The sequence below is a fragment of the Herpailurus yagouaroundi genome, unplaced genomic scaffold, assembly GCF_014898765.1.
Source record: "Herpailurus yagouaroundi ecotype Mexico unplaced genomic scaffold, PumYag 162, whole genome shotgun sequence".
Classification (NCBI taxonomy): domain Eukaryota; kingdom Metazoa; phylum Chordata; class Mammalia; order Carnivora; family Felidae; genus Herpailurus; species Herpailurus yagouaroundi.
The window spans coordinates 4270683-4294362 of NW_024412403.1; the positions used below are offsets into that span (position 1 = coordinate 4270683).

Below are 23680 nucleotides of genomic sequence, written 5' to 3' on the forward strand. Positions count from 1 at the left end.
GAGAGAGAGAGAGAGAGAGAGAGACAGAGTGTGAGCCGGGGAGGGGCAGAGAGAGAAGGAGGCACAGAATCCGAAGCGGGCTCCAGGCTCCGAGCTTGTGAGCACAGAGCCCGACGCAGGGCTCGAACCCACAAACTGTGAGATCGTGACCTGAGCCGACGTCAGACGCTCAACCGACTGAGCCACCCAGGCGTCCCCTATAACCGTGATTCTTAGCAAAATAGGGAGGAGAGGTAGCCCCTGGTACTAAGTCATGTTAGGAGTGGTAGTTGTCCTGGTTCAGTGTAATAAGCAGGTCTTCCGGGAGGAGGACGGAAGAGATGGGCCCAGGGATGCCGTTTTCTCTCTCTTTAGATGACGGCTTTCTAACGATGCTTGTTGCTGACATCTAGCCTTTCCTGCGTTTAGACACCCGTGGAGACCAGGCACAGGGCGGGGGGTCTGCCTCTGTGTGGCCAGAGCTAGCCGAGCCCGGACCCCCAGAGGGGACGGAGCCACTCTCAGCCCGGCCCAGGGACCCCCACACGCAGCACTGCACTCTTGTGGGCGCTGTGCTTTCCATCAGTTGGCCGTTTAACCAGAGAGCTAAGCAAGCAAGCCGTGCTGAACTCAGTTCTGTGTCGTAGTGGTCTAATACTTCATTCCTGATGTGTCCTGATGTGGTCCACTTGTTCCGAAGGCCAGTGGGATTCTTTGCCTCCACGAGTGTACCCAACACCGACTTCTCTCCCTTCTCCGGGATGCTTCCCCTCGCAGAGAGGAGGAGCTTCCCGGTGACTCCTGGTAGAGATCGGGGTGGGGGCGGGGTGCCCTTGCTACCTCTCTCTCCTCCATACCCATCAGTCGTCAAGTCTCATTGATTCTCCTCCAAAATGTGCCCTGTGTCTGCCCAGTTCTCTCTCTCTGCCTGCAGCTGGGGTGACCACCTTGAGCACAGGTGCTCAACGCAGGCAGAGCTTGCGTTGCTGCAGCCTCCGATGACCTGTAATCCCGGCTCCTCCTTGCCGGCGGGCCTTCCTCCCTGGCAAATGTTTTCACACATGTATGGGAAGCCTGGCAGCATGTAGTCTCAGAGAGGAGGTCAAAGGAGTAAGAAATGAATTTGTTTGGTGGGTACAGTGTTGGAACTCTGCATCAGACTAGCAAATGGGAGGGAGCAGGTGTGGGCGGGGAGGTCAGGAGCGGGTGCATCCAGGCTCCAGAAGAGCCCTTCTGGTGGGTTACGGGCAGGGCTGCTTGTGCCGGAACCGGCATTTCAGGGGGAGTCCCTGAGGCCACCCCAGCCTGCATTGGTGGTACGCAGATGCTGGGTCTGCTCGGTTCCCGGCTGCGGTAGGGCATGTCTGGCATGTGATTCTAGACTTTTCCTTCAGGAGTTTATTAGAAAGCGTGTTCTCCAACATATGCCTGGCACCTGGCACCTGTTCTGCAGGGAAAACAGATGAACTTTTTTGTTTTTTCAGATTAAATTTTTTTTATTGGATAAATTTGATGCATAACATTGCGTAAATTTAAGGTGACTACTGTGTTACTTTGGTGTGTGTGTGTATATTGTAATATGGTTGCCACTGGAGTCATATTTGTCATATTACATACTTATTGTGTATGTTGAATAAACTGTATGTTTATGGCCATTTAGCCCTTGTTACAAGTTTATACCTTTAAACGCCATCAGTCTTATCTGCCCACCGTCTTGCCCCTGGTAACCACCACTTCTTCTCTTTTCTAGATTCCACATATAGGCGATGTCAGTATGTTCTCTGGCGTATCTTGCTTAGCACGATGTGCTCAAGGTCTATCTAGTTGTTGCAAATGGCAGGATATCCTCCTTTTTTTTTTTTTTTTAAATGTTTTATTTATTTTGAGAGAGGGCGAGAGTGCATGGGAGAGGGGCAGGGAGAGAGAGAGAATCCCAAGTAGACGCCACACTGACAGTGCAGAGCCCGATGCAGGGCTCGATCTCCCGAACCATGAGATCATGACCTGCGCTGAAATCAAGAGTTGGACGCTCAACCAACTGAGCCACCCAGGTGCCCCGTGGATATCCTCCTTTCTCATGGCTGAATAATAGTCCGTTATGTATATGTGCCACACCTTGTTTTTTTGTTTTTTCTTTTAATCCATTCATCCGTTGATGGGCATCGATTGGGGTTGTTTCCACAGCTTGGCTGTCGCGATAAACATGGGTGTGCAGAGATCTTGCAGAAGTCTTGTTCTCACTGCCTTTGGGTTTATCCCCAGAAGCAGAATTACTGCATTGTATCGTAGTTCTGCTTTAACTTTCTTGAGGATCTTTCGTTCTGTTGTCCGTAGCGGTTGAATCAGTTTACGTTCCTACCAAGAGTGCAGGTTTCCCTCCCCCCCCGTCTGACAGGTGTGAGCTGATGCGTCTTTGTGGTTTTGGTTCACGTTTCCCTGATGGTTAGTGATATTCAGGATCTTCTCACGTGCCTGTTGGCCATTGTGACGTCCTCTTTGGACAAATGTCTGTTTAGTTCTTTGCCAGTTTTTAAATCCGATTTTTTCTTTAATTAAGTCGTATTTGTTACCTGTTTCGGATGTTAACGTCTTATCCAGTGTGTGGTTTGCAAATTTTTTCTCCCATTTTGTAGGCTGCCTTTTCATTTTGTTCCCTGTTTCCCTTGCTGTGCAGAAGCTTTTGGGTTTGATGGAGTTCCATTTGCTGATTTTTGCTTCTGCTGTTTGTGCTGTAGGTGTCGTGTCCAAAAGGTCATTGCCAACATGGGTATTAATGAGCTTTTTCCAGTGCTTTCTTCTAGTTTTATGGTATCAGGTCTTATTTTTAAGACTTTGATCCATTCTGAGTTACTTTTTGTGTGTGTTGTGAACTAGGGTCCCAATTTCATCATCCTGCGTGTGTTTCTCCAGTGTTCCAGGCGCCATTTGTCAGGAAGACCAGCCTTTCCTTATTGGGTGTTCGTGGCTCCCTTGTTGAATATTAGTTGACCACAGAAACAGATGAAAGTTAAAATAAATGCTGAGAGTACATAGTGGGCAATTCCAGAGTGTAGTGGTTTAGTTTAAATTGGGCCGAGATGCACTTGGCTTTGTCTACATGCCGGGTTCTTAGGCTTGGCACTGTTTGCATAGGAGCTGGGTAATTCTTGGTCTTGGGAGCTGTCTTATGCATTGTGGGTTGTTAAGCAGCATCCCTGGCCTCCACCCACTGGATGCCGGCCGTAGCCCCGAGCTGTGACACCCAAAATGTCCCAGACGGCGCTCGGTGTCCCCGGCGGGCAAAGCTGTCCCTCCATGAGAGTCACTGGTCTACCCTCAGGGGTTCTACCCCCGAGACACACACTGTACAGCTTCTTGCCATATGCTCGCATGAGACTCCCAAATGCGGGGGCCGGATGGGGAGTCAGAGGGGCTGAGATCCCGTCGGGGCACCTGGTGTCCACGTGGGAACGGAGCCCAGCTCAGCCAGTTTTCGGGTTGCTTTCTGCCGTGCGAGTTCTCACAGCCGCCGACCTAGATGGCGCATGGCCGAGCCCTGTCCTTATGCGATTCAGCCCCTTTTCCTGAACGCGCTCTGGGACTTTTGCCCCACGAGGCTAACACAGAGCAGGATACGGGGATTCTAATCTGAGTCCGTGGGCTGCACCCGGAAGTGACCTTAGACCCGGGACTGGTGCACTTTCCATGGAGGGCCAGGGAGTAAACGTGTCGAGGTCTGCAGACTGCTGGTCTCTGCCTTGAGCGGGAAAGTGGCCACAGCCCACGTGGCGTGAACGGGTGAGACCGTCTTCCAGGAAGTTCTTTACAGAACCGGGGGCAGGCTGTGCGCGGCGGTTGGTGGTTTCTGAAAAGGTTAGACATCGGATTATCACATGGCTCGAGTCACCCTGTTCCTGGGTGTGTGTGTAGCCCAGAATGCTGAAAGCGAGCGGGTGTTTGTGCACCTGTGCACACAGACACACAGCGTTATTCACGGCAGCCCAAGCGCCCATCAGCGGGCGACTGGATACGTAAAACGTGTTCATGCAATGGAGCGTCATACAGCCGTGAAAAGAGGTGAGGTCTTGACATCTGCCACAACGCAGCTGAACCACGATCACATTACGCTGAGGTGCTGAGCAAAGGAAGCCAGGCGCAGAAGGACACATCCTGTGTGATTCCGCTTAGGTCAGGTGCGTGGAGTGGTTCATGGAGACAGGAAGTGGATGAGGGGTGGGCGGGGCCAGGAGGAAGGGGTTCCTGCGGAAAGCTACAGGGTGTCTGCTGGGACACAGAGGAGGCTTGGGTGTCGGGCGTGTGTGTGCACGTGACGCCTGTGAACTGTACCCTTGGGAATGGTGAAAATATGACTTATGTGTCTTTACCACGACTGAAAACATGGTTGGAATAAAGGGGGCTCTCGGGCCACAGCCTGGAGACCTGGCTTCACCGGCTGATGCCCCACAATCACCAGTGTGGGGCCCGAAGGAGGGCCCACGGGCCGGCTGCGTGTTGAACTAGATGAGTTGGGTTCTTTGGACGGATACTTTGTTGCGGCTTCAGTCACATGGCATCGTGTGTCCCCTCAGCCCAGGAGGAGGGGTGGCAGCATCGGCCGCCCTGGCTCGGTGGCCCCGTGGTGCTGACTGCGCGTTCCCAGATGCTAATCGGGATGTCCGTCCTCCTCGCATACGGTGACCCATGATGCACAGAAGCGTTTGAGTGGCCGTCGGGCCCATGGCCCCGGGACGTCCCGAGTGTGGTTTTGCGGCATCGCGGGGAGCCCCGTGCGCCCGGGTCACCCGCTCGGCCCGCGGACCTGGCGCCGTGTGTCGGGGCCTGGGCGAGCGCCTCCCACGTCTCACGTCTGCCCACTTTTCCAGGGAGCGCGTGGAGCTTCTGGAAGAAGCCAAGAAGATGGAGATGGCTAAGTTCCGCTACATCCTGCCCGTGTACGGCATATGCCGGGAGCCCGCCGGCCTGGTCATGGAGTATATGGAGACCGGCTCGCTGGAGAAGCTGCTGGCCTCCGAGCCGTTGCCGTGGGACCTGCGCTTCCGTATCGTCCACGAGACGGCCGTGGGCATGAACTTCCTGCACTGCATGTCCCCGCCTCTCCTTCACCTGGACCTCAAGCCCGCAAACATCTTGCTGGACGCCCACTACCACGTCAAGGTAGGACCCGCCCGGCTCCGCGTGAGGGGCCCAGGCGGCCGGAGGGGGGCGGGAAGGCTCTGAGTGGGGCGGGGGGAGGACATAAGGACTCGGCACCCCCAGTCTCCACGAAATGTGTAGCTGGAAAATGGACCCTTACGCACACGGTTACCCCCCACCCCCGCGGATCCTGGAGCATGGGCCTAAATTCTGAGCACTCTGGAAGAAAAGAGCTTGTGGGTTTGTGGCTTCCGGTCTCACTGGACGTCTCGTGAAGGCCGGTTAGGGATCTGACCGGGGGGGAGACCGCTGCACCCCCCATCTGTGGTCTCAGGGATGGCGGGGGGGGGGGCGTGGGGCGCTCCCTGGAACGAGGCTCCGGAGGGGCTCGTTCTCTTCTCGTCGTGTGAGGCCCCTGAGGTCTGCTATCATGATTACTCTTTTTGGGTAAGTTTATAAAACACCGAGAAGTACGAGGGACGGTGGAACTAAATACCAGGTACCAGCCACCTGGGCCTGCAGTTAGTAACGCTGTCCGGTTTGTATTTCTTTGCCTCTCCTCTGTCCTGGGCTCTGTCGTTGCCACCAGGGGGGACGCAGGTCACGGGCCTTCCCTGCGTGGCTCAGGAGGCCCGGGGTCGCGTGCTGGCCCGCAGAATGCACTTGCCGCCTCCCTTCCCTGTGCCTGGCTTGTGAGCGAGTGAGAAGGACCCGCGAGCGGTGGCCTGAACCCTTTCCTGGGCCCTGCGGGGACCGGGAAGGGACTCCCCTGTACACTCTCCTGGCTGGTCACAGGGAGCTTGCAGGAGCCCCTCCCTTGCTGGTCCGAGGGGTAGGAGGGACCTGAGTTCAGTCCAGCCATGCCCGTGGGCTCTGCCTGGAAGGAGAGGTGGGACCAGGGGGCACAGGCACCCCACCTTTGCGGCGCCCCTGGCCAGCCTGAGGCCGATGGGGAGACTCATGTCCACGTTGGACAGTGACTGCAGACTGTCCCTTGATTAGGAGTCGCTCCAAAATGAGATTGTCGCCGCCAGATGGACGAGCTCTCCTGGTTCGAATGGGTGCCACGGGGGTTCTGTCTTTGCCAGAGCCAAGTTTCTTTCCGGCTGGCGCACTGGCTTCCGGTGTGGAGCCTCTGCCCCCACTGACATTCCAGGGTTTATCAAGGAGGGAGCTCCTGTGGGCACCAAGCGAAGGATGAAGCCCTTTTTTTTCTTTTCTTTTCTTTTTAAAGTTTATTTATTTTGAGAGAGAGTGCAAGTGGGGGAGGGGCAGAGACGGAGGGAGAGAAAATCCCAAGCAGGCTCCCCGCACCTGCCAGCACAGAGCCTGACGTGGGGCTCGAACCCACGAACCGTGAGGTCATGACCTGAGCTGAGACCGAGGGACGGATGCTTACCCGACTGCCGAGCCACCCAGGCGCCCCAAGAATGAAGCTTTTGATCTCAGGCTCGAATATACACGAGAAAGAGGAAGCAACGACAGACCTCTGTCGTGTGCCAGGGACCTCGCTGGCAGGAGGTACTCTGGACGGTGGCCTGGCCACCTGCCAGGCTGAGGCCCATAACCAGGGTCTCCCGGGCTCTGGTCATCCAGCTGAGGCCACGGTCAGGTTCAGCGGTCTCTGGAGTCCTCCTGTCCCTCCCAGCCCGCTGCTGCATATGGGAGGTACACAGCCTGCGGCCCGTGGGCATCACACGAGGGCGGAATAGGTGTCCTGGCAGTAGGTGTCCCACAGGCAGTCTGTGGGCTGGAGGAGGAGTTCCTTCCAGAACTCCGGCTGGGAGTGGGGGTTGTTACTGGGAGAGACTGGGTCTTCAGAGAGCATCAGCCTTTGCTGCTATCAGGAGTCGGGGATTGGGGCACAGGCAGAAGAGTCATGGAAAATTCTAGGTTTTGTAGGGGGAGGGGAAGCAGGAGGCCGAGTTAGATCAGGGTAGGGGTTCGAAATGCTGTCGTGACGGAGGCTGCCGGGAAGGTGCTCGTCTTAGCGAGGCCGCCGTTGGGTGCGCGCGGGGCACGCAGACAGGTGTGTGCGCGGCTGTGTCCCTCAGACGCCTGCAGGGTCGGGCTGGTGCTTGGCCTGGCTGGCTTTTATCTCCACTGCTTGCTTTCCGCTCTCCCCTCCGCTCTTCAGCAGGTCATGTGGGATGCTTGGGGCATGTGAGTGTCCCTTACGTCCCCCGCCCCCAGCTCTGTCACCTGGTGGGTGGGGGTCACACCTCTGTGTTGCCGTGAGCGGTCAAGGAGGACGGAGTGCTGATAGCTCAGTGCCTGGCCCGTGGACGTGCTCGGTGGGGGTTGGGGCCGTCGGGGTTGGTGTTCCGTGGCCATAGAGTCATTTTTTGCACACCGTGGATGGTGGCTTCCGTCCAGGGAGCGTCTCCGGTGCCGGGTCCACAGTAGATGCTCGATACTGGCTCGGTGGGGAAAAGAGTGCCGTCCTCTCTGTGACACGCTGGGGGCCTGCCTTCCTGGTCGGTCGCTTCTGCTTTGGCTCTGAGCTCCCTCCACTTGAACGCTCTTCTCTCCCTCCTTGTGAACACCTGACTCGGGAGCCCTGCTGCTTGCGGAGGTTTTAGTAAATGGCGAAGATTCCTTGAAGAGCTGAGTGGGTCCTGAGAAGCCTGGGGCGACCCAGGAGGGAGCTGAGGGAAACCTTAGGACCCACCTCGCTGACGCTGAAGGCTGATGTTGTCACTTCTGGGCGGGGCTCTGGGCCTCTGCACAGACCGGCCCCTTCCGCAGCTCCCTGCAAGGCCCAGGTGGAGCTGCGTCTCTGTGACCACACTCAGCCCCAGACAAACAGATGACATATTTACGTAGCACGTTTCTTCATTCCCAGAAATGCAGCGTGGAGGGTGCTGTTGGAGCTTTCCAGTCGGCCAGGAGCTCTGCAGTGATTGGCCGCCGGCTTTCTGCACACTTTTCAGTCTGCGATTATTTGAAGCCATTAAACTTTAATCTGGAATCTTGAGATGAGATCATAAGTTGTGAGCTTGGCCACTCCCCTTGTGCCCCTCCAGACACGGAAAGGATGGTTAGAGCTGAAGGTTTCACAGCAACTGCCTACTTTGCAAAGTGTGTTAAAGAGACTTAATGTTAAATTAATACTGAGGTTAATAGTAACTAAATGCCAATGGAGTGAACCCATTTCATGTTGAAAATGAAATAGCTTAGTTTATTGTTGATGTATTTAAAAAATTTTTTTTAAATGTTTATTTATTTTTGACAGAGAGAGAGAGAGAGACAGAGCGTGAGTGGGGGAGGGGCAGAGAGAAAGGGAGACATAGAATCCGAAGCAGGCTTCAGGCTCTGAGCCATCAGCACAGAGCCCATCGCGGGGCTTGAACCCACAGACCACAAGGTCATGACCATGATGCTCAACCGACTGAGCCACCCAGGTGCCCCATATATATATATTTTTAATAGTCTCCATACCCAATGTGGGGCTTGAACTCACAACCCTGAGATCAAGAATTGCATGTTCCACTGACCGAGCCAGCTGGGTGCCTGCTGAAATAGCTCAGTTTAAAATCTCAGGCTACTTCTGGTCCAGTTTGCCCAGACCACATCCAGAGGGACCCTGAGGGTCCTGTTCTCCTGTGGTCTGAACGGCCTGTCTCTCTAGCCAGCACAGCCCTGATCGTGCCCTTCTATGGTCTCATCCAGCTGGGCCTGGAAGGAGAAGGGCCCATGTCCCCGGGGCACCTGTGGGTGCCTGTGAGCACTGAGCTCCGAGCGGCCCTGAGACCTGTGCCGAATGTGAGGATGTATGAGCAACTTGTAGGGCGTTTGCTGTATACTCTGCGTACCCTGGGATTGCCAAGGGCCCTGAGGGTGGGAGAGGGCGGAGGGAGAACCCGGGGCGGGGGGAGGGTCAGAGGCCATCAGAGACTTATGATTTCTGATGTGCATTTTGATGCCATTGTTTTGATGTCGAATTTATGCTTATTTTCTTGAACCACGGATATTTTGAAGTGGCTGGCTTTCCCTGCAAACAGCAGAAACAAACAGAAATCTGTGAGCGGGGTAGGGGGCACGGGGTGAGACCCTTGCACCCCAGTCGGGCTCCATTTCTGAGATTAAAAGGTCGAAGCAGCTGAGAGTTTGAACTGAAACATTTGCTCTCACCGACTTGTTCGAGATTGCCACATGTGGCCCTGTGTTGGTCCTGAGCTGCTTTGTGGGTCTGCGGGCGAGGTGATGGCTAGGGGGGGTTTCTTGAAGGCCAGACAATGACAGCAAGCAGCCAGGCGCCCAGAAATGCCCCAGCTGGCCCTGCTCGCATGGCCCCACGCCATCCTTGTCATGGGAACAGAGGGCTGGGCCCAGTCCTGCAGGCTTTTCTCCACCAGCTACCTGCCGGCGGGGCCAGAGATCCCTTGAAGGACCGGGTCACCACTCGTAAATTCTCCCTGTGCTCGGTGATGACACCGGGTTGTGGGCTCACCCCGAGGGCACCGTGAGCCAAGCAGTGAAGCCTGACTGAGCCCCGTTTCCTATCACTCCATGGGTGCGTTTGAAGAGGGGCTCTGGAGGTCATTAGAAGGCTTCAGATTCACTCCTAAGCCTCGAAGGGGGATACAAAGGGGCAGTTTTCCTCGTGGATCCCGAGTCCCTTTATGCCAGTCAGTGTGACCTAATCCCACGCACACCTCGCTCCCGCCAGCTTCCAAGGGCTCTGACTTACACAGGAGCTGGGGGAGGCTGGCGCCCCACAGGGAGTGTGCAATGGTGTTGTCGCCCTCACTGTGGGGTCCCGTGAGCTTTCCAGACACCTTTGCCCTAAGGAGAAAAGGGGGTGGAGGTGTGGGGCCTGCACAGCGGTGGTCCAGGTGTGCCCTCAGGTGGGTGGGCTCCCCGCAGGTGTATCATACCTTTTACTTTTTTTTTAATCTTTTTTTTTTTTTTTAATTTTTTTTTTTTAACGTTTATTTGTTTTGGGGACAGAGAGAGACAGAGCATGAACGGGGGAGGGGCAGAGAGAGAGGGAGACACAGAATCGGAAACAGGCTCCAGGCTCCGAGCCATCAGCCCAGAGCCCGACGCGGGGCTCGAACTCACGGACCGCGAGATCGTGACCTGGCTGAAGTCGGACGCTGAACCGACTGCGCCACCCAGGTGCCCCTTTAAATCTTTTTTTAATGTTTGTTTATTTTTGACAGAGACAGAGCATGAGCGGGGGAGGGGCGGAGAGAGAGGGAGACACAGAATTGGCAGCAGGCTCCAGGCTCCGAGCTGTCAGCACAGAGCCCGACGTGGGGCTCAAACTCATGGACCACAAGGTCACGACCTGAGCCAAAGTCGGACGCTCAAGTGACTGAGCCACCCAGGCGCCCCTAAAAAATATTTCTTTTTTAAATTTTTTTTTTTCAACGTTTATTTATTTTTGGGACAGAGAGAGACAGAGCATGAACGGGGGAGGGGCAGAGAGAGAGGGAGACACAGAATCGGAAACAGGCTCCAGGCTCCGAGCCATCAGCCCAGAGCCCGACGCGGGGCTCGAACTCCCGGACCGCGAGATCGTGACCTGGCTGAAGTCGGAGGCTGAACCGACTGCGCCACCCAGGCGCCCCAAAATATTTCTAAAAAATGTTCAATGTTTATTTTTGAAGTTAAGAAAGAGTGTGAGCAGGGGAGGGGCACAGAGACAGGGAGACCCAGAATCAGAAGCAGGCTCCAGGCTCCGAGCCGTCAGCACAGAGCCCGACGCGGGGCTCGAACCCATGAATTGTGAGATCCTGACCTGAGCCGAAGTCGGACGCTCCACCGACTGAGCCACCCAGGCGCCCCATATCACACCTTTTATTTGGGGGCCTTGCATTTGGTGAAGGAGCCAGTGAGAACCTATTGATCACAAATTGTTCCAGGTCCAGGCAGAGGGCAGAATGCCCCCTCGAGGCTGTGTGGTGTGCGTTTTGTTTGCTTTAAAGGGCATCTGGGGATGCCTGGGGAAGCATTCGGCTCAGGTCATGACCTCACAGCTCGTGGGTTCGAGCCCGGCATCGGGCTCTGTGCTGACAGCTCAGAGTCTGTGTCTCCCTCTCTCTCTGCCCCTCACCCACTCGCACACTGTCTAGCTCTCTTTCAAAAATAAATAAACATTAAAACATTCTTTTTGGGGTGCCTGGATGGCTCAGTCGGTTAAGCGGCCAACTTCGGCTCAGGTCATGATCTCACGGTTCATGGGTTTGAGCCCCACATCAGGCTCTGTGCTGACAGCTCAGATCCTGGGGCCTGCTTCAGATTCTGTGCCTCCCTCTCTCTCTGCCCCTCCCCTGCTACTGCTCTGTCTCTCTCTCAAAAGTAAATAAACGTTAACAACAACAAAAACAAATTTTAAAGGGCTTCTGAAGGCACATTTCCCTTTAAGGAACAGACTGCATCCTGCCCGCTTCCCCAGCAGGGCCCTTGCACAGCCGATGGCCTTAGGGCCAGGCCTTGCTTTTCGTGTGTTACCTGAAAACCTGACAACTCTGAGAGTCGCTTTCCCCTCTAGGCCGACTTGGGCCGTCCCCAGGGGCAGACGTGATGCTGTCGAAGATGGTAAAACGTGCCTGACAGCGAATCCCTTCCTTAGAGCGGAATCTGGTCCCTGTCCGTCAAGCCCCTAACAGCTGGGGCCTGTTTCTCCCAAGCCGGCCGTGCCTTCCTGTCCTCCCCGGAGGAGCACAGGACGTGGCTCTTGGGTGTGGATTCCCCACTGTGCCTGCACGGCCACATCGGGGGACTGTGCCACACGTCCCCACAGAGGTGGGGATAGAGCCTCTTGCCTCCCTCGGCGAGGCCCCAGCGAAGCCCACTGAGCCTCGTCTGACTGCTGTGTTACAGATTTCCGATTTTGGGCTGGCCAAGTGCAATGGGCTGTCGCACTCCCATGACCTCAGCATGGACGGCCTGTTCGGCACCATCGCCTACCTCCCTCCAGAGCGCATCCGGGAGAAGAGCCGGCTCTTCGACACCAAGCACGACGTGTACAGGTGTGTGACAGGCGTACAACAGGTGGGGGCAGGTGTGCAACGGCTGTGGGATGGGTGTGGGACAGGGTGGGACGGGTGTGCGTGGGGGCCCAAGCAGGGGCTCTGCACCTCGATTCCCAGAGGCCATCAGACGTGAGGTTGAGTCCACGTGCAAAGGGCTTGGGGTGTGTAGTTTGTCGGTCCACGTACCCCAGGTGTACAAGAGACCCTTGTCCCCTGCGAGTGCTGAGCCGAGGGTGGAGAATGTCACGGCTGGTGCCAGTTAGAGACAGTTCTGTGGCCAGCCCCCACACTGTAAATGCTCTGGTGTTTTTATGAAACGTGGGGTTCTATAGCTCATCTGCTGGGGGAGCCTGCTGCTCGAAGTGATCTGTGTGTCTATATGTGTGCGGATTTGCACTCCTGGAACCCAGTTCCCTCTGGCCCCGTGGCTTATGCTTCTCATGTCACTTACCTTTGACAGAGGAATGCAGACACATCGGGGGCTGTTCGCAAACCAGCGTCGGTGGGGTTTATGTGCTTGAGAATAATCCCCAAGTCGTTGGCGCCTGCCTTTTCCAAATTGCGAAGGTCTTACTCACTCAGACCAGTTGGAGGAGAAGAGAGGAGGGAGCGTGTGCCTGAGCCCCTCACTGTGGCTCTTGTCTCACGCGTGCTGACTGTGACCCTAAGCCCCAGAGCCCTGAGCTGTGCCTTTTTGACGTGACCGGCATCCGGAGTCCCGGCAGACTGGTTTCACGGTGACCATTGCGCGCCTGCCTAGCTGGGCTCTGAGCCGTCCATCCGCTGGCGAATGGCACGTCGGGGGCTAGTCACGGCTTGTAGAGTTTGGGGAGAATGAGGTTCTGTGTTTACTTTGGAGTTGAGAGCTTCAGCCCTTGGACTTGCAGACTTGCGTTCGTTTTCAAAGGAGAATTCCCGCATGTCTGTCAGTAGCCGCTCTCAGCTCTGTGCAGGGTGGCAGCTGCAGGTTTAAAACTTTTTAAAAATTAAAAAAAAAAAATTTGTTAGGTTGTGCTTTTTGGGGTATATTCAGAGTAGCTATATATATGACATAGGTAGATAGAGAGGGAAAATATACTTTCCAACAGCCAAAAAAGGGCCCAGGACGGTGAGCCGGACCTCCCCCTGTGTTCTCCGTCTACCAGCCTTCTGCGAAGTCTCAGTGAGCAGGCCGCTCGCAACCCCCGGGGCCGGAGTCGGCATCTTGGTGCCCCGCACCTGCCACGACACGGGGGTGACTTAGGCAGACACAGGCCCTTCTCCCCACGAGCTGATGTTCCAGCAACAGAGCGGTGGTCCTTTTCCTCCCCTCCCTCCCCCCTGCCACCCCCTGTCCCCACCCTCCCCGTCCCGCCCGTGCTGTCTGAGCTGGAAGCCCAGCTGGTGTGGTTGTGTCTGTGGTGTCACATCCGAGCCGCCATCGTGATGCGCTCCACAGTATGGGCGCCTGTGTAAAGCATCCGTGGAAAATATCTTAGTGTCCTCCCCCTCCCCCTCCCCCTCCCCCTCTCCCTGTCTCTCTCTCTCTCTCTCTCTGTTTCCTTTGAAGACTCTGGAGTGGTCTTCCTCAAGCTAGTTGCTGTTGGGAGAGCTTTTGACTTTGTTTGAGGGTCCTGCTCACAGATACTAACCCGGCCGATTTTCCTTGCAGCTTTGCCATTGTGATCTGGGGTGTGCTCACGCAGAAGAAACCGTTCGCAGGTGAGTGGGCTTGTCTTTGGGGAAAGTGCATCCCTCTGTCTGTCCGGGGACACGGGAGGGCGCTCTCCGTGGTCCTGTTTGAGCTGTGCCTGCGGTCCGCGTTCCCACAGGGGGTGGTGCGGGGGTCGCTCTGGGCCACGGAGCTGGTGGGGCCATCCTGTGGGGCAGCGGGGACACTGCTCTGTGCTGCCCAGCGTGTCCTCCTGGAGCCCCGCGGCCTCTCTGCATGCAGACAAGCAGTCTTGCGGCCTAATTCACATTTCAGCAAAGGCTGCAGTCTGAAGGGGTCTGTTCAGGGGATTTCTTTATTTAGGTGCCCGCTCGTGTGTGTGTGTGTGTGTGTGTGTGTGTGTGTGTGTGTGTGATGTAATGCACGTGACATAAAATCCATCCTTTCATCCGTTTAAAGCGTATAATGCAGTGGCATCGAGTACGTTAGCTGCTGTTCTGCCTATAGCACCAGAACGTTCTCATCGCCGCAGAGGGAAACCCCGTGCCCATCCAGCCCATCCCCCCTGCCCCCCGAGAACCACCTGCTTGCTTTCTCTGTGGGTTTGCCAGCTGTGCTTATTTCCAGCTGATTCTGTTTTTGGATTTATATACAGATGGTAAAATACATACCAACTTTACCGTCTTACCCGGTTTTAAGCGTGCACTTCAGTGGCAGGAAGCACCGTCACACTGCTGTGCAACCCGTCTCCAGAACAGTTGAGTGGATTTTGCACAAACGTGGGCACCGGGTCACCTCCCTTCCACTCGAGGGCTGCAACATTTCTTTCCCTTCAGGCAGCCTCTGTTCTGGGGTCTGTCCTCCCGGTGCCGATACCTTGACTTGTTAGAAAAATCGAGCGCGTCTTCGGCCTCGTCATTTTCCTCCACGGGCGCGTGGGTTATTCACGCTGTTTTGTGGTTTGACCAAAAATATCCAAAAATGCAGAGCAGACTCAACGTGGGGGCCCCCGGGTCTGGGAGCCGGTGCGGGTTGGTGTCTGTTGTCTGTCCATCTGTCTCCCTGACTCCTCCTGCTCCGTGGAGGCCGTGGTCCGGATCCGTGCTGGTGTGGCAGTGTCCTCTCTGACCCCAGACTGTCCCACAGACACGACACCCAAGGCGGGTACGGGATACAGACGTCGGGAGCCAAGGCCCGCGTGTTTTACTGCCGGGACGTGGGGAGTTCAAGGCAGAGAAGCAAGAGGTGTTTCTTGACCTTCTCCCATCTGTTTGGCAGCAGACAACGCTGCGGGCGTTGCTTTGCCATCACTCGGAGGGCCTCCAGGGATCTGGAAGCCAGTGTGCTGGAAATAGCGCGTAGATACCCACAGTAGCTGTTGCACAAGATTTAACGGGAAGGCGGGACACGGCATCGCACCAGAAGCCTGGCAGGCGCCGGTGACTTGGGGCCAATTTTCCACGCCTGCTGACATGCGTGTGGTGCCCCGGCAGGGCTCCCCGGCCGTGGGCGTGCTGGGAACTGTGGGGTCTGGGGCGGGGCGGGGGTGGGGCTGGGCTGCTGGGAACAAGGAACTCCGAGTCCACCTTGATGGACGTTGTGGTTTTAGGCTGAGCAGAGAGAAGAGTCTGGCCCGCTGAAGGTCACCTTGGGCCCCTTGGTCTGTGACCAAGATGAGGGTCATAGGAACGAGTTTGTTGTGCTTATAAAGGTCGGAGCAGAGGGCAGGGGGAGCCCCACATTATGAATTGCAGGAGGAAAGGCCCCCTGTTTATACAGCCCAGGTCTGAGCGTGCTCTGAGGGGGCAGGCGTCCCGGGGCACCATTGCTGTGGCTGGCTCCCTGCATGGGGCACCCGGGGCCTGCGTTTCGGTGTAGAAATCAGAATTTTGGAAGGCTCTTGCGTCATCACAGGGCGATACGGGTTCGCTTGGAGGCTGGCCCACGTGACTTCGTGATTTATAAGCGTTGCCTCCCTTTGGTGCGCGCACGGGCCGCTTTGGAACATGTCTCGTCAGATACTTTCTCCTCTGAACCCTGGTCGCCTTGGAGTTTGATGCCCAGAAAGATGTGCCCTGTGATACAACGCACAGGCTCTGATGGGTGCCTCGCAGAGAGTCTCTGCGGCCTGGAAACGGGAGAACAGACGTGCTCCGTAAGGATCAGGACCAGAGGGAGCCGTGGGCTTTGCGAAGGAAGGGCTGCCACCGGCCCCACGCTCCTTTCCTCCCGAAGGCGCGGAGCACGGCCCCCAGCCCCGCGGAGCCGCCCTGACCGGGTGCCTTCCCTTTGCAGACGAGAAGAACATCCTGCGCATCATGGTGAAGGTGGTGAAGGGCCACCGCCCTGAGCTGCCGCCCGTGTGCAGAGCCCGGCCGCGGGCCTGTGGGAACCTCGTGCGCCTCATGCAGAGGTGCTGGCACGGGGAGCCGCGAGAACGGCCCACCTTCCAGGGTGAGTCCGGGGGGCCCCCGGGGCTCGCGGCGCGACCGCTCTGCCGTGGCACGGGAGCTGGGGTCGACGAGCAGGCCCGGGTGGGGGAGGCCGTGCAGACAGGTGCACCGGGGCGGGCCCTGCCTGGACGGGTTGGCCACTCGCCTGTGGTCTCCCAGCACGCGGGGTCGGGGTGGGGCGGTCACTGCCGGCCGGCCGCCCCAGCTGCAGCCCGGTGGAGCCGTGCTCGGTGCTACGGGTTCGGACCAGGGGTAGGTGCATCTGCAGGGAACGGAGGAGACCGCTCACTGTGGCTTTCTCTGCGTTTCTTTTGGGGTCTTTCCCCTGCCCCCGCCTTGAATGGGTGTGTCCTTGGGTTAGCAAAGTGACTTCGATAAAATGAGAAGCGATTGTAACGTTGAAAGCACGTGGGGGGAAGCGATAGAGTGTCCCCTGCCGGGTGCCGGCCACCGTGGCCAGTGCGGGGACACAGTCTGGTGGCTCTTGCAGACGGGGCTCCCCCTGGGGAGGGCTTCTTTGGGAAACCGGGACACCGTGACTCCTCCTTGGCACCTGGCACGACCCTGCCAGGTCGCAAACGGTAGGCCCCCCGCGTGGCCCCTACGGAGGTTCCATGGGGATAACCTGGGAGCTCAGCCCAGCCGGCGGCCTGGACAGCTGCAGCACCGACCGGTCCCCTGGGGTGCGGCCTCTTCTGTCCCCGCCCGAGTCGCACGTGTAAGCCGCGAACGTGGAAGTCATTGTCCAAGTGACGTGCCCTTTTCTGTTTTCTCCCCAAAAGAAATTACGTCTGAAACCGAGGACCTGTGTGAGAAACCCGATGGTGATGTGAAGGAGACAGCTCAAGATCTGGGCGCGAAGCAGCCCCTAGAGCCCAAGAGCCCGGTAATGGGGACCTTCCCGGAGGTGTCATTGTTGGGGGGGGGGTCTCGTGTTTTCACCCTCGAGTCCTCCCTTTCTGCACATTCCCCTGCTGCCTGGACCGGCCCCTCGGCTCACGTGGCGGGCGGAGCCCTGTCCCGTGGGAGCAGCCACAGGGTCCTGTGTTCAGGAGCCGGTGGCAGGTCGCGTGGCCGGCTCTGGCGGCCCCAGGTTCCTTTCCCGCCCAGCCGCATTCTGTCCCCACCTCCTGTCTGCGGTTAAGAGTGAACAGTGTGGGCCCGCATGTGACCTCGAGGAGCTGCTGGTCGGATGCTCTTTGAACCAGGGGAACAGAAGGGCCGTGTGGGCCGTGTTGCGGGGCGGGGGGTTCTGGGCTCCTGTGGTCTGGCTGTCTCGCGCCCCTGACTTGGAAACCTGGCCACTTTGTCACCGCCACTCGTAAACGGTTACCGCCGGGGGCACCCGCGTAGGTCACGTGAGGTGTGATGAGAGACCCCGAGGCTACGGGTAACTCAGTGTCCGTAGCAGACTCGCAAAGGGAGGCCTGACGAACTTCCTAACGTGCCGTGTGGCGGGAGGCCACTTACCCCGGGCATCCGCGTGAGGCCGGGAGATGAGTCCACGCTTGAGGTGTGCCCACAGTCTGAGCGTCAAGGGGCGTGTGCACGAGGGTGGGGAGCAAAGGTGTCTGGGGGAGGCGGCCTGCCCACCGATAAGGGAGAGCAAGGCACCCGGTTCGCGGGTGCGACTCGGGGCACGGAGCCACCAAGTCCAAGCGGATGGCAGTTCCCAAGGAGAGGGGGGACCGGGGACAAGCGGGCGTGAGCCCGGAAGAGTCGTGAGTCACCCTCGGGTTTAATCGCGCTCCAGAGACCTACCTTTCTGGAAGCCCGTCAGGGAGACCCTTGCAAAGGCCCTGTTGGTACGTGTTGGATTGGGGCGCGCCTGTGACGCTGTGGCTGGGCCCGTCCCTGCTCCCGCCTCCACGCGGCCCCCCAGGCAGCTCGGAGGGAGGGGCGCAGGCGCACGGGGACCCCCAGCCCCGGTCCTGTCTCCTCCCTCCGCTGCTTGCTGGTGCTGACCTGCCAGGTGGGCGCGGCCGGCATTCAGGCGTCACATTCTCCCAGCGCGGTCACGGTCCACCCGTCGTCCAGGTGGCCCTGTGCGTGCGCCACTGCAGGGACGGGCTGGGGTCATGCCACCGGGCTTCCTGTTTTCATGGAGCCGTCTCTCCCCGCCTCTCCCCAGAGCTGTGCCTCTCTGCCTGGCGGGCCCGGCGCAGTGTCCCTGGGCTCCCCTGCGTCTGCGTGTGGCAGGACGGCCTGAGCGCCCTGTGTGGCTGTCTGGGGACCGAGCGTCCCCTCGCCCTCCGCCGTCTCCGCCTCTGTCCTGGCTGCGTCTCACCCACCTCCCTCTGACTGGTTCGCAGAAGCCCGTGTGCTCGCCTCTCAAGCGGGCCTCCGCCCCGACCTTCGACAGCAACTACAGCCTCTCCGAGCTCCTGTCCCAGCTGGACTCGGGCACCTCGCAGACCCTCGCGGGCCCGGAGGAGCTCAGCCGCAGCTGCTCCGAATCCAGGCTGCAGTCGGCCAGCAGCAGCAAGAGGCTCTCGGGGGTGTCTTCTGTCGACTCTGCCTTCTCCTCCAGAGGGTCGCTGTCCTTGTCTTTCGAGCGGGAGCCTTCCACAGGCGGTAAGCGAGGACGCCGTATCCTGGGAAATCGTGAGCCCGGCTAAGGGGCCGTAGGAGCCCGCGAGCAGCTCAGAGAAGCAGGCATCCGGCTTCCAGACCCAGTTCTTTATTTTCTGCCTCCCGTAGCTAATCGGCCTGGGGAGTCAGCGGCATAGCTGGCTCACCGAGCGCATATCTGGAGGTGGGTGCTGGCCGAGCGGCCGGCCGAGCGGCTCCGGGGGCATCACTTAAGCGTAAGGGGGATGGGCCAGGCCGCCAGCTCTCACCTGTGCTGACAGCAGGTGTAGGGGCTGGCATCGGGTTTGCGGACTGAGAACCCTGACCTGTATCGAGGGAGTCCAGATGATTCTAACCCCACACCCTGCAGATTTCTCTCGTGTAGAGGCCAGCCCTGTACCCCCTTTCTCTGATACCCCTTTACTTTCTTGTCTGTGAGCTCTCTGCTTGTTTCAGCCATGCATTGTGATGGCTGAGTTGTCCCTGGACGTTATGACACCTTGGTCCCGTCTGTATTCTCCCTGTTGGCGTGGGGTTCTTCTCAGTTAGGTGACCTTATCTGTTGATGTTGATTTCGATGGGTTTTCCTCTTGGAAGGGGCCTTTTCTGTGCCCCTGCCCTAAAAATGCCGGTCCCCGGGTCCTGGGGCTGGCCCTACACTGTAGCTCCCTTGCTGCCCCTGGGGAGGCTAAGATGTGGTCCTGTCCTGCCCTCTGAGTGCTGCAGCCCCGTGAGGAAAACACGGGTTTTCATGCTCAGGGTGACAACGGTATAGGGGGGCCAAGTGCCCCAGGGTCGTGGAAAGAACACGGACCCCAGCGGGAGGGGCAGTTTGTTTTTCCTGGCAGATCAGGGAACTCCTTCTGGAAGGAAGTGCTTTTCCTGGATGCACTGAGCCTCCTGGGATTTTCAGAGTGGAATATTTGGGGCAAAAGAGGGCATTTGGGGTTGAGAAAACACCTTATGAAGACACAGGGGTGGGCAAGGCCCAGCCAGGCGGCTTGACTGGAGGTAAGCGGTGGGTGATGGGGTTGCACAGGAAGGAAATACCCCGTCTCTGGGAGAGAAGTATGCTATACGACTCTCTCTGGGTCTGTTACTCTCAAATGGCATCTTCGTGCTCGCACGCGGTCAGTTCCCATAAAGACACAGATGTCGTCTGGGTGGCTTGTGTCTTCTCGAATTCGACCCTATACCCACACCCTCCCGTGCAAGTCCCCTTGAGAACGTTTCATGTGAGGGAGGGGCGGGCCTTCTTTCACACAGATCGGAGGCCAGACACCGTGGTGGGAGTTTTACGTTAAATAGAGGCGAGGCTGCATGTGGAGGCTGGGGCGGGGAGCGGCCGGTGGCCCTGGAAAGGTGTCCCTGCTGTGGGAACTGTCAGCTCTCAAGTGGACTGGGACGCCTCCCTGGTCTGTGCCTTTCATTCTGTTTCTTTTTTTTTTAATGTTTATTTTACTTTTGAGAGAGAGAAAGACAGCGCACGAATGGGGGAGGGACAGAGGGGCGGGGGGCAGAATCCGAAGCAGGCTCCAGGTTCCGAGCTGTCAGCACAGAGCCCGACGCGGGGCTGGAACTCACGAACCGTGAGATCGTGACCTGAGCCAAAGGGGGACGCTCAAACGACCGAGCCACCCAGGCGCCCCATTTTTATTTTCTTAATGAAGCAGCGTCAGCCATCACCGCCATTTTCTGAGCGCAGACGGGCCGAGTTCTGCGCCCTTATCCGATGACGACCCTACGGGACAGCTAGAATGACTTTTACTTTGCGAGTTCGCGGGAGCCCCTTGGCCTGCCCGAGGTCTTCCCCCTGCACCGGGAATCTAATAACACGGCGGGGGTGACTCCCGAGTGGTTTCGGGCACACGGCGACCCGGAGGCCGCTGGGGAGGCGTGGGCCGCGTTAGGGCGCCCGCCAGGCCTTGGGAGCGGCCCGCGGCCCGAGCCTCGTCTCTCTCTCTCCCCCAGATCTCGGCACGACAGACGTCCGGAAGAAGAAGCTCGTGGATGCCATCGTGAACGGGGACACCAGCAGGCTGATGAAGATCCTCCAGCCCCAGGACGTGGACCTGGTCGTGGACGGCGGCTCCAGCCTGCTGCACGTGGCCGTGGAGGCCGGGCAGGAGGAGTGCGTCAAGTGGCTGCTGCTCAATAACGCCAACCCCAACCTGACCGACCGGAAGGGCTCCACGCCCCTCCACGTGGCCGTGGAGAAGAGGGTGCGGGGCGTCGTGGAGCTCCTGCTGGCCCGCAAGATCGGCGTCAACGCCGCGGACGGGGACCGCTGGACGGCCCTGCACTTCGCGGCCCAGAACGGGGACGAGTTCAGCACGCGGCTGCTGCTGGAGAAGAGCGCCTCCGCGAACGAGGCGGACTGCGAGGGCCGCACCCCCATGCACGTGGCCTGTCAGCACGGCCAGGAGAGCATCGTGCGGATCCTGCTCCGCCGGGGCGGCGACGCGGGGCTGCGGGCCAAGGACGCCTGGGGGCCGCTGCACTACGCCGCCTGGCAGGGCCACCTGCCCGTCGTCAAGCTGCTGGCCAAGCAGCCGGGCGTGAGCGTGGACGCGCAGACGCTGGACGGGAGGACGCCGCTGCACCTGGCCGCCCAGCGGGGGCACTACCGCGTGGCCCGCGTGCTCGTCGACCTGCACTCGGACGTCAACGTCTGCAACCTGCTCTCGCAGACGCCCCTGCACGTGGCCGCGGAGACGGGGCACACGAGCACCGCCAGGCTGCTGCTGCACCGGGGCGCCAGCAAGGAGGCGGCGACCGCCGAGGGCTGCACCGCCCTGCACCTGGCGTCGCGGAACGGGCACCTGGCGACCGTCAGGCTGCTGCTGGAGGAGAGGGCCGACGTGCTGGCCCGGGGGCCCCGGGGCCAGACGGCCCTGCACCTGGCCGCCGCCGGCGGGCACGCGGAGGTGGTGGAGGAGCTGGCCAGCGCCGACGCGCTCGACCTGTCCGACGCGGAGGGGCTCAGCGCGCTGCACCTGGCCGCCCGGGGCCGGCACGCCAAGACGGTGGAGACGCTGCTTCGACATGGGGCCCACGTCAACCTGCAGGGCCTCAAGTTCCAGGGCGGCCCCGGCCCCGACCCCGCGCTGCTCCGGCGGAGCAAGACCTAGCCCGGGGACCCCGTGCGGGGTCCACTGGCCCGTCGCGTTCCGCCGCGGGGACAGAATGACCCCGGGCCGGCCGGCGCCGCGCGCCTCGTCCGCGGCCCCGGCGGGGCGTTGACCGGGCGGCCGGCGAGAGGCCGGTGACCGCTGACTCTTGATTCGTCCGGGGCATCCGCTCGGGCCGCGTTTCCCTCCGGAGGCAGCTGGCGAGAATGCGCTTGGCTGTCGACCCGTCCGCCGATCGGCAGCCCCGCCTTCCGCGCTACGGGGGAGGGAAGACGGGTCGGAATCATTTCGTGGCGTGCCTCGCTCCTCCTGTGGGTCCGTCGGCGGCAAAGCCGTGGGTGGGGCGCAGTTCACCCCGGCCTCAGCCGAGCCACCTGGGACCGCTCGGAGCGCAGCTTCTGGGGAGGCGGGAGCGGGAGGCGCCGTGTCTTTTTATCCGCGTACCCAGCGGCAGGCAGAAGAGCCTGTTTCTGGAAGTTTTAGTGGAATTCTTGTTTCGTAGGCTGCCTTTAATAGCCGAACGCGGAATCGCCTGTCGCTTTAAACCTGTTAAAAAAGTCCGTGTCGGCGGGTTGTCTGGTTTGTGAAGAGTGAACGTCAAGTCTTAAGGTTGGTTTTGAAAAGCGAACGAACAGCAAATCCGACCGGCTCTTCCATATCCAAGGTTGCCCTCCGCTCAGCGGTCGCGGGGGGCCGCACGCGCACCCCGACGGTGCCACGTGCTGTCGTTGCTTGTTGCCCGAGAGGCGTTTGGAACTCTGGTGCGAACTGTGGCAAGACAACGTTCATGCTTCATCGTTTCGGTTCGGGACGTCAGTGTTATTTAGCGAGACGAGCCCCCCTCAGCCGGGGGTTTCTTTCCCGCTCTGATGTTTGGTGCGGTGGTTATCCGTGCGGAGTGCTAGTGTCCTGGGGTCTCAGGAGTTTTCCGACCTGCCGGACAAACGCCTGCGTCGTGCGGGAGCCTTGGCCTTAGGATGTCACCCCCGAGGCGGCTCCAGGAGACGACGGCACGCTCTTGGATGTAAAAGACGCAGTCCTAGCCGTGTTCCTTCCGTGTCTCCCGTGTCCCCTGTGGCGCCCCCTGAACGCTGTGGACTGGGTTTGCCGCAGGGCGTGAGCCTGTGTGCAGACATGCGCTGTGGCCTGGTGCGCAATACCGAGATTGATGTTAATGTACCGTGTATGTTAATGTGAATCTGTGGGCAGGATACTTCTTTTCCATGACAGGAAATATCCGTACCGCTTAGAACTGGCTATGTTTTAATATGCCTCCTGCATTCACTCCAATATGCTACCGTTGTATAGAATGTGTGGAAGACAGATAGTTCTGTTCAATGTCAATAAAACGAAGTCCTCTTCCACTCTTGGAGTCCGCGAGACGACTTTTTCTTATAAATCAGTGCAAACAATCTGATTTGGGAAAACCAGAGAATTCAGTTCAGGCAGTCATGTGGTTGGACATGCCCTTCTACAAGGGTAGTCTGGGTGCTCTGAATTAACCTGTGGCATGAGGGGAGAAAGGAAGTGGAGGGTGGCCCCAGGCTTCCTGCCTCCTTAGCCCGGCCCTTCTACACGTGAGAACCAGCAGAGAGATGATCTCACCTTGGTAGAACAAGTTCCTCACGCCAATGTTTTTATGTGTTTTTAAGTGTTTATAATTCTTATCTTTATATGTTAAACTTACATTTGGACATAGTTTCAAGTTACAGGAAAGTTATAATAGGTAGCGCTCTGGTGTACCTGTTACCTAGGGTCCCCATTCATTTACATTTA

At 58.6% G+C, this 23680-nt stretch overlaps 1 protein-coding gene across 1 annotated transcript in view; it reads left to right on the plus strand.

Moving 5' to 3' along the window:
- RIPK4 (receptor interacting serine/threonine kinase 4) overlaps positions 1 to 23276 on the plus strand; it is a 31694-nt gene extending 8418 nt beyond the window's left edge. The window contains exons 2-8 of the mRNA XM_040483873.1: positions 4842 to 5133; positions 11947 to 12095; positions 13750 to 13799; positions 16045 to 16203; positions 16985 to 17088; positions 18515 to 18776; positions 20745 to 23276. Of these exons, the coding sequence (XP_040339807.1) occupies positions 4842 to 5133; positions 11947 to 12095; positions 13750 to 13799; positions 16045 to 16203; positions 16985 to 17088; positions 18515 to 18776; positions 20745 to 21904 (2176 nt within the window). The 3' untranslated portion in view covers positions 21905 to 23276. The remainder of the gene's footprint in view (positions 1 to 4841; positions 5134 to 11946; positions 12096 to 13749; positions 13800 to 16044; positions 16204 to 16984; positions 17089 to 18514; positions 18777 to 20744) is intronic.
- Positions 23277 to 23680: the final 404 nt, after the last annotated feature.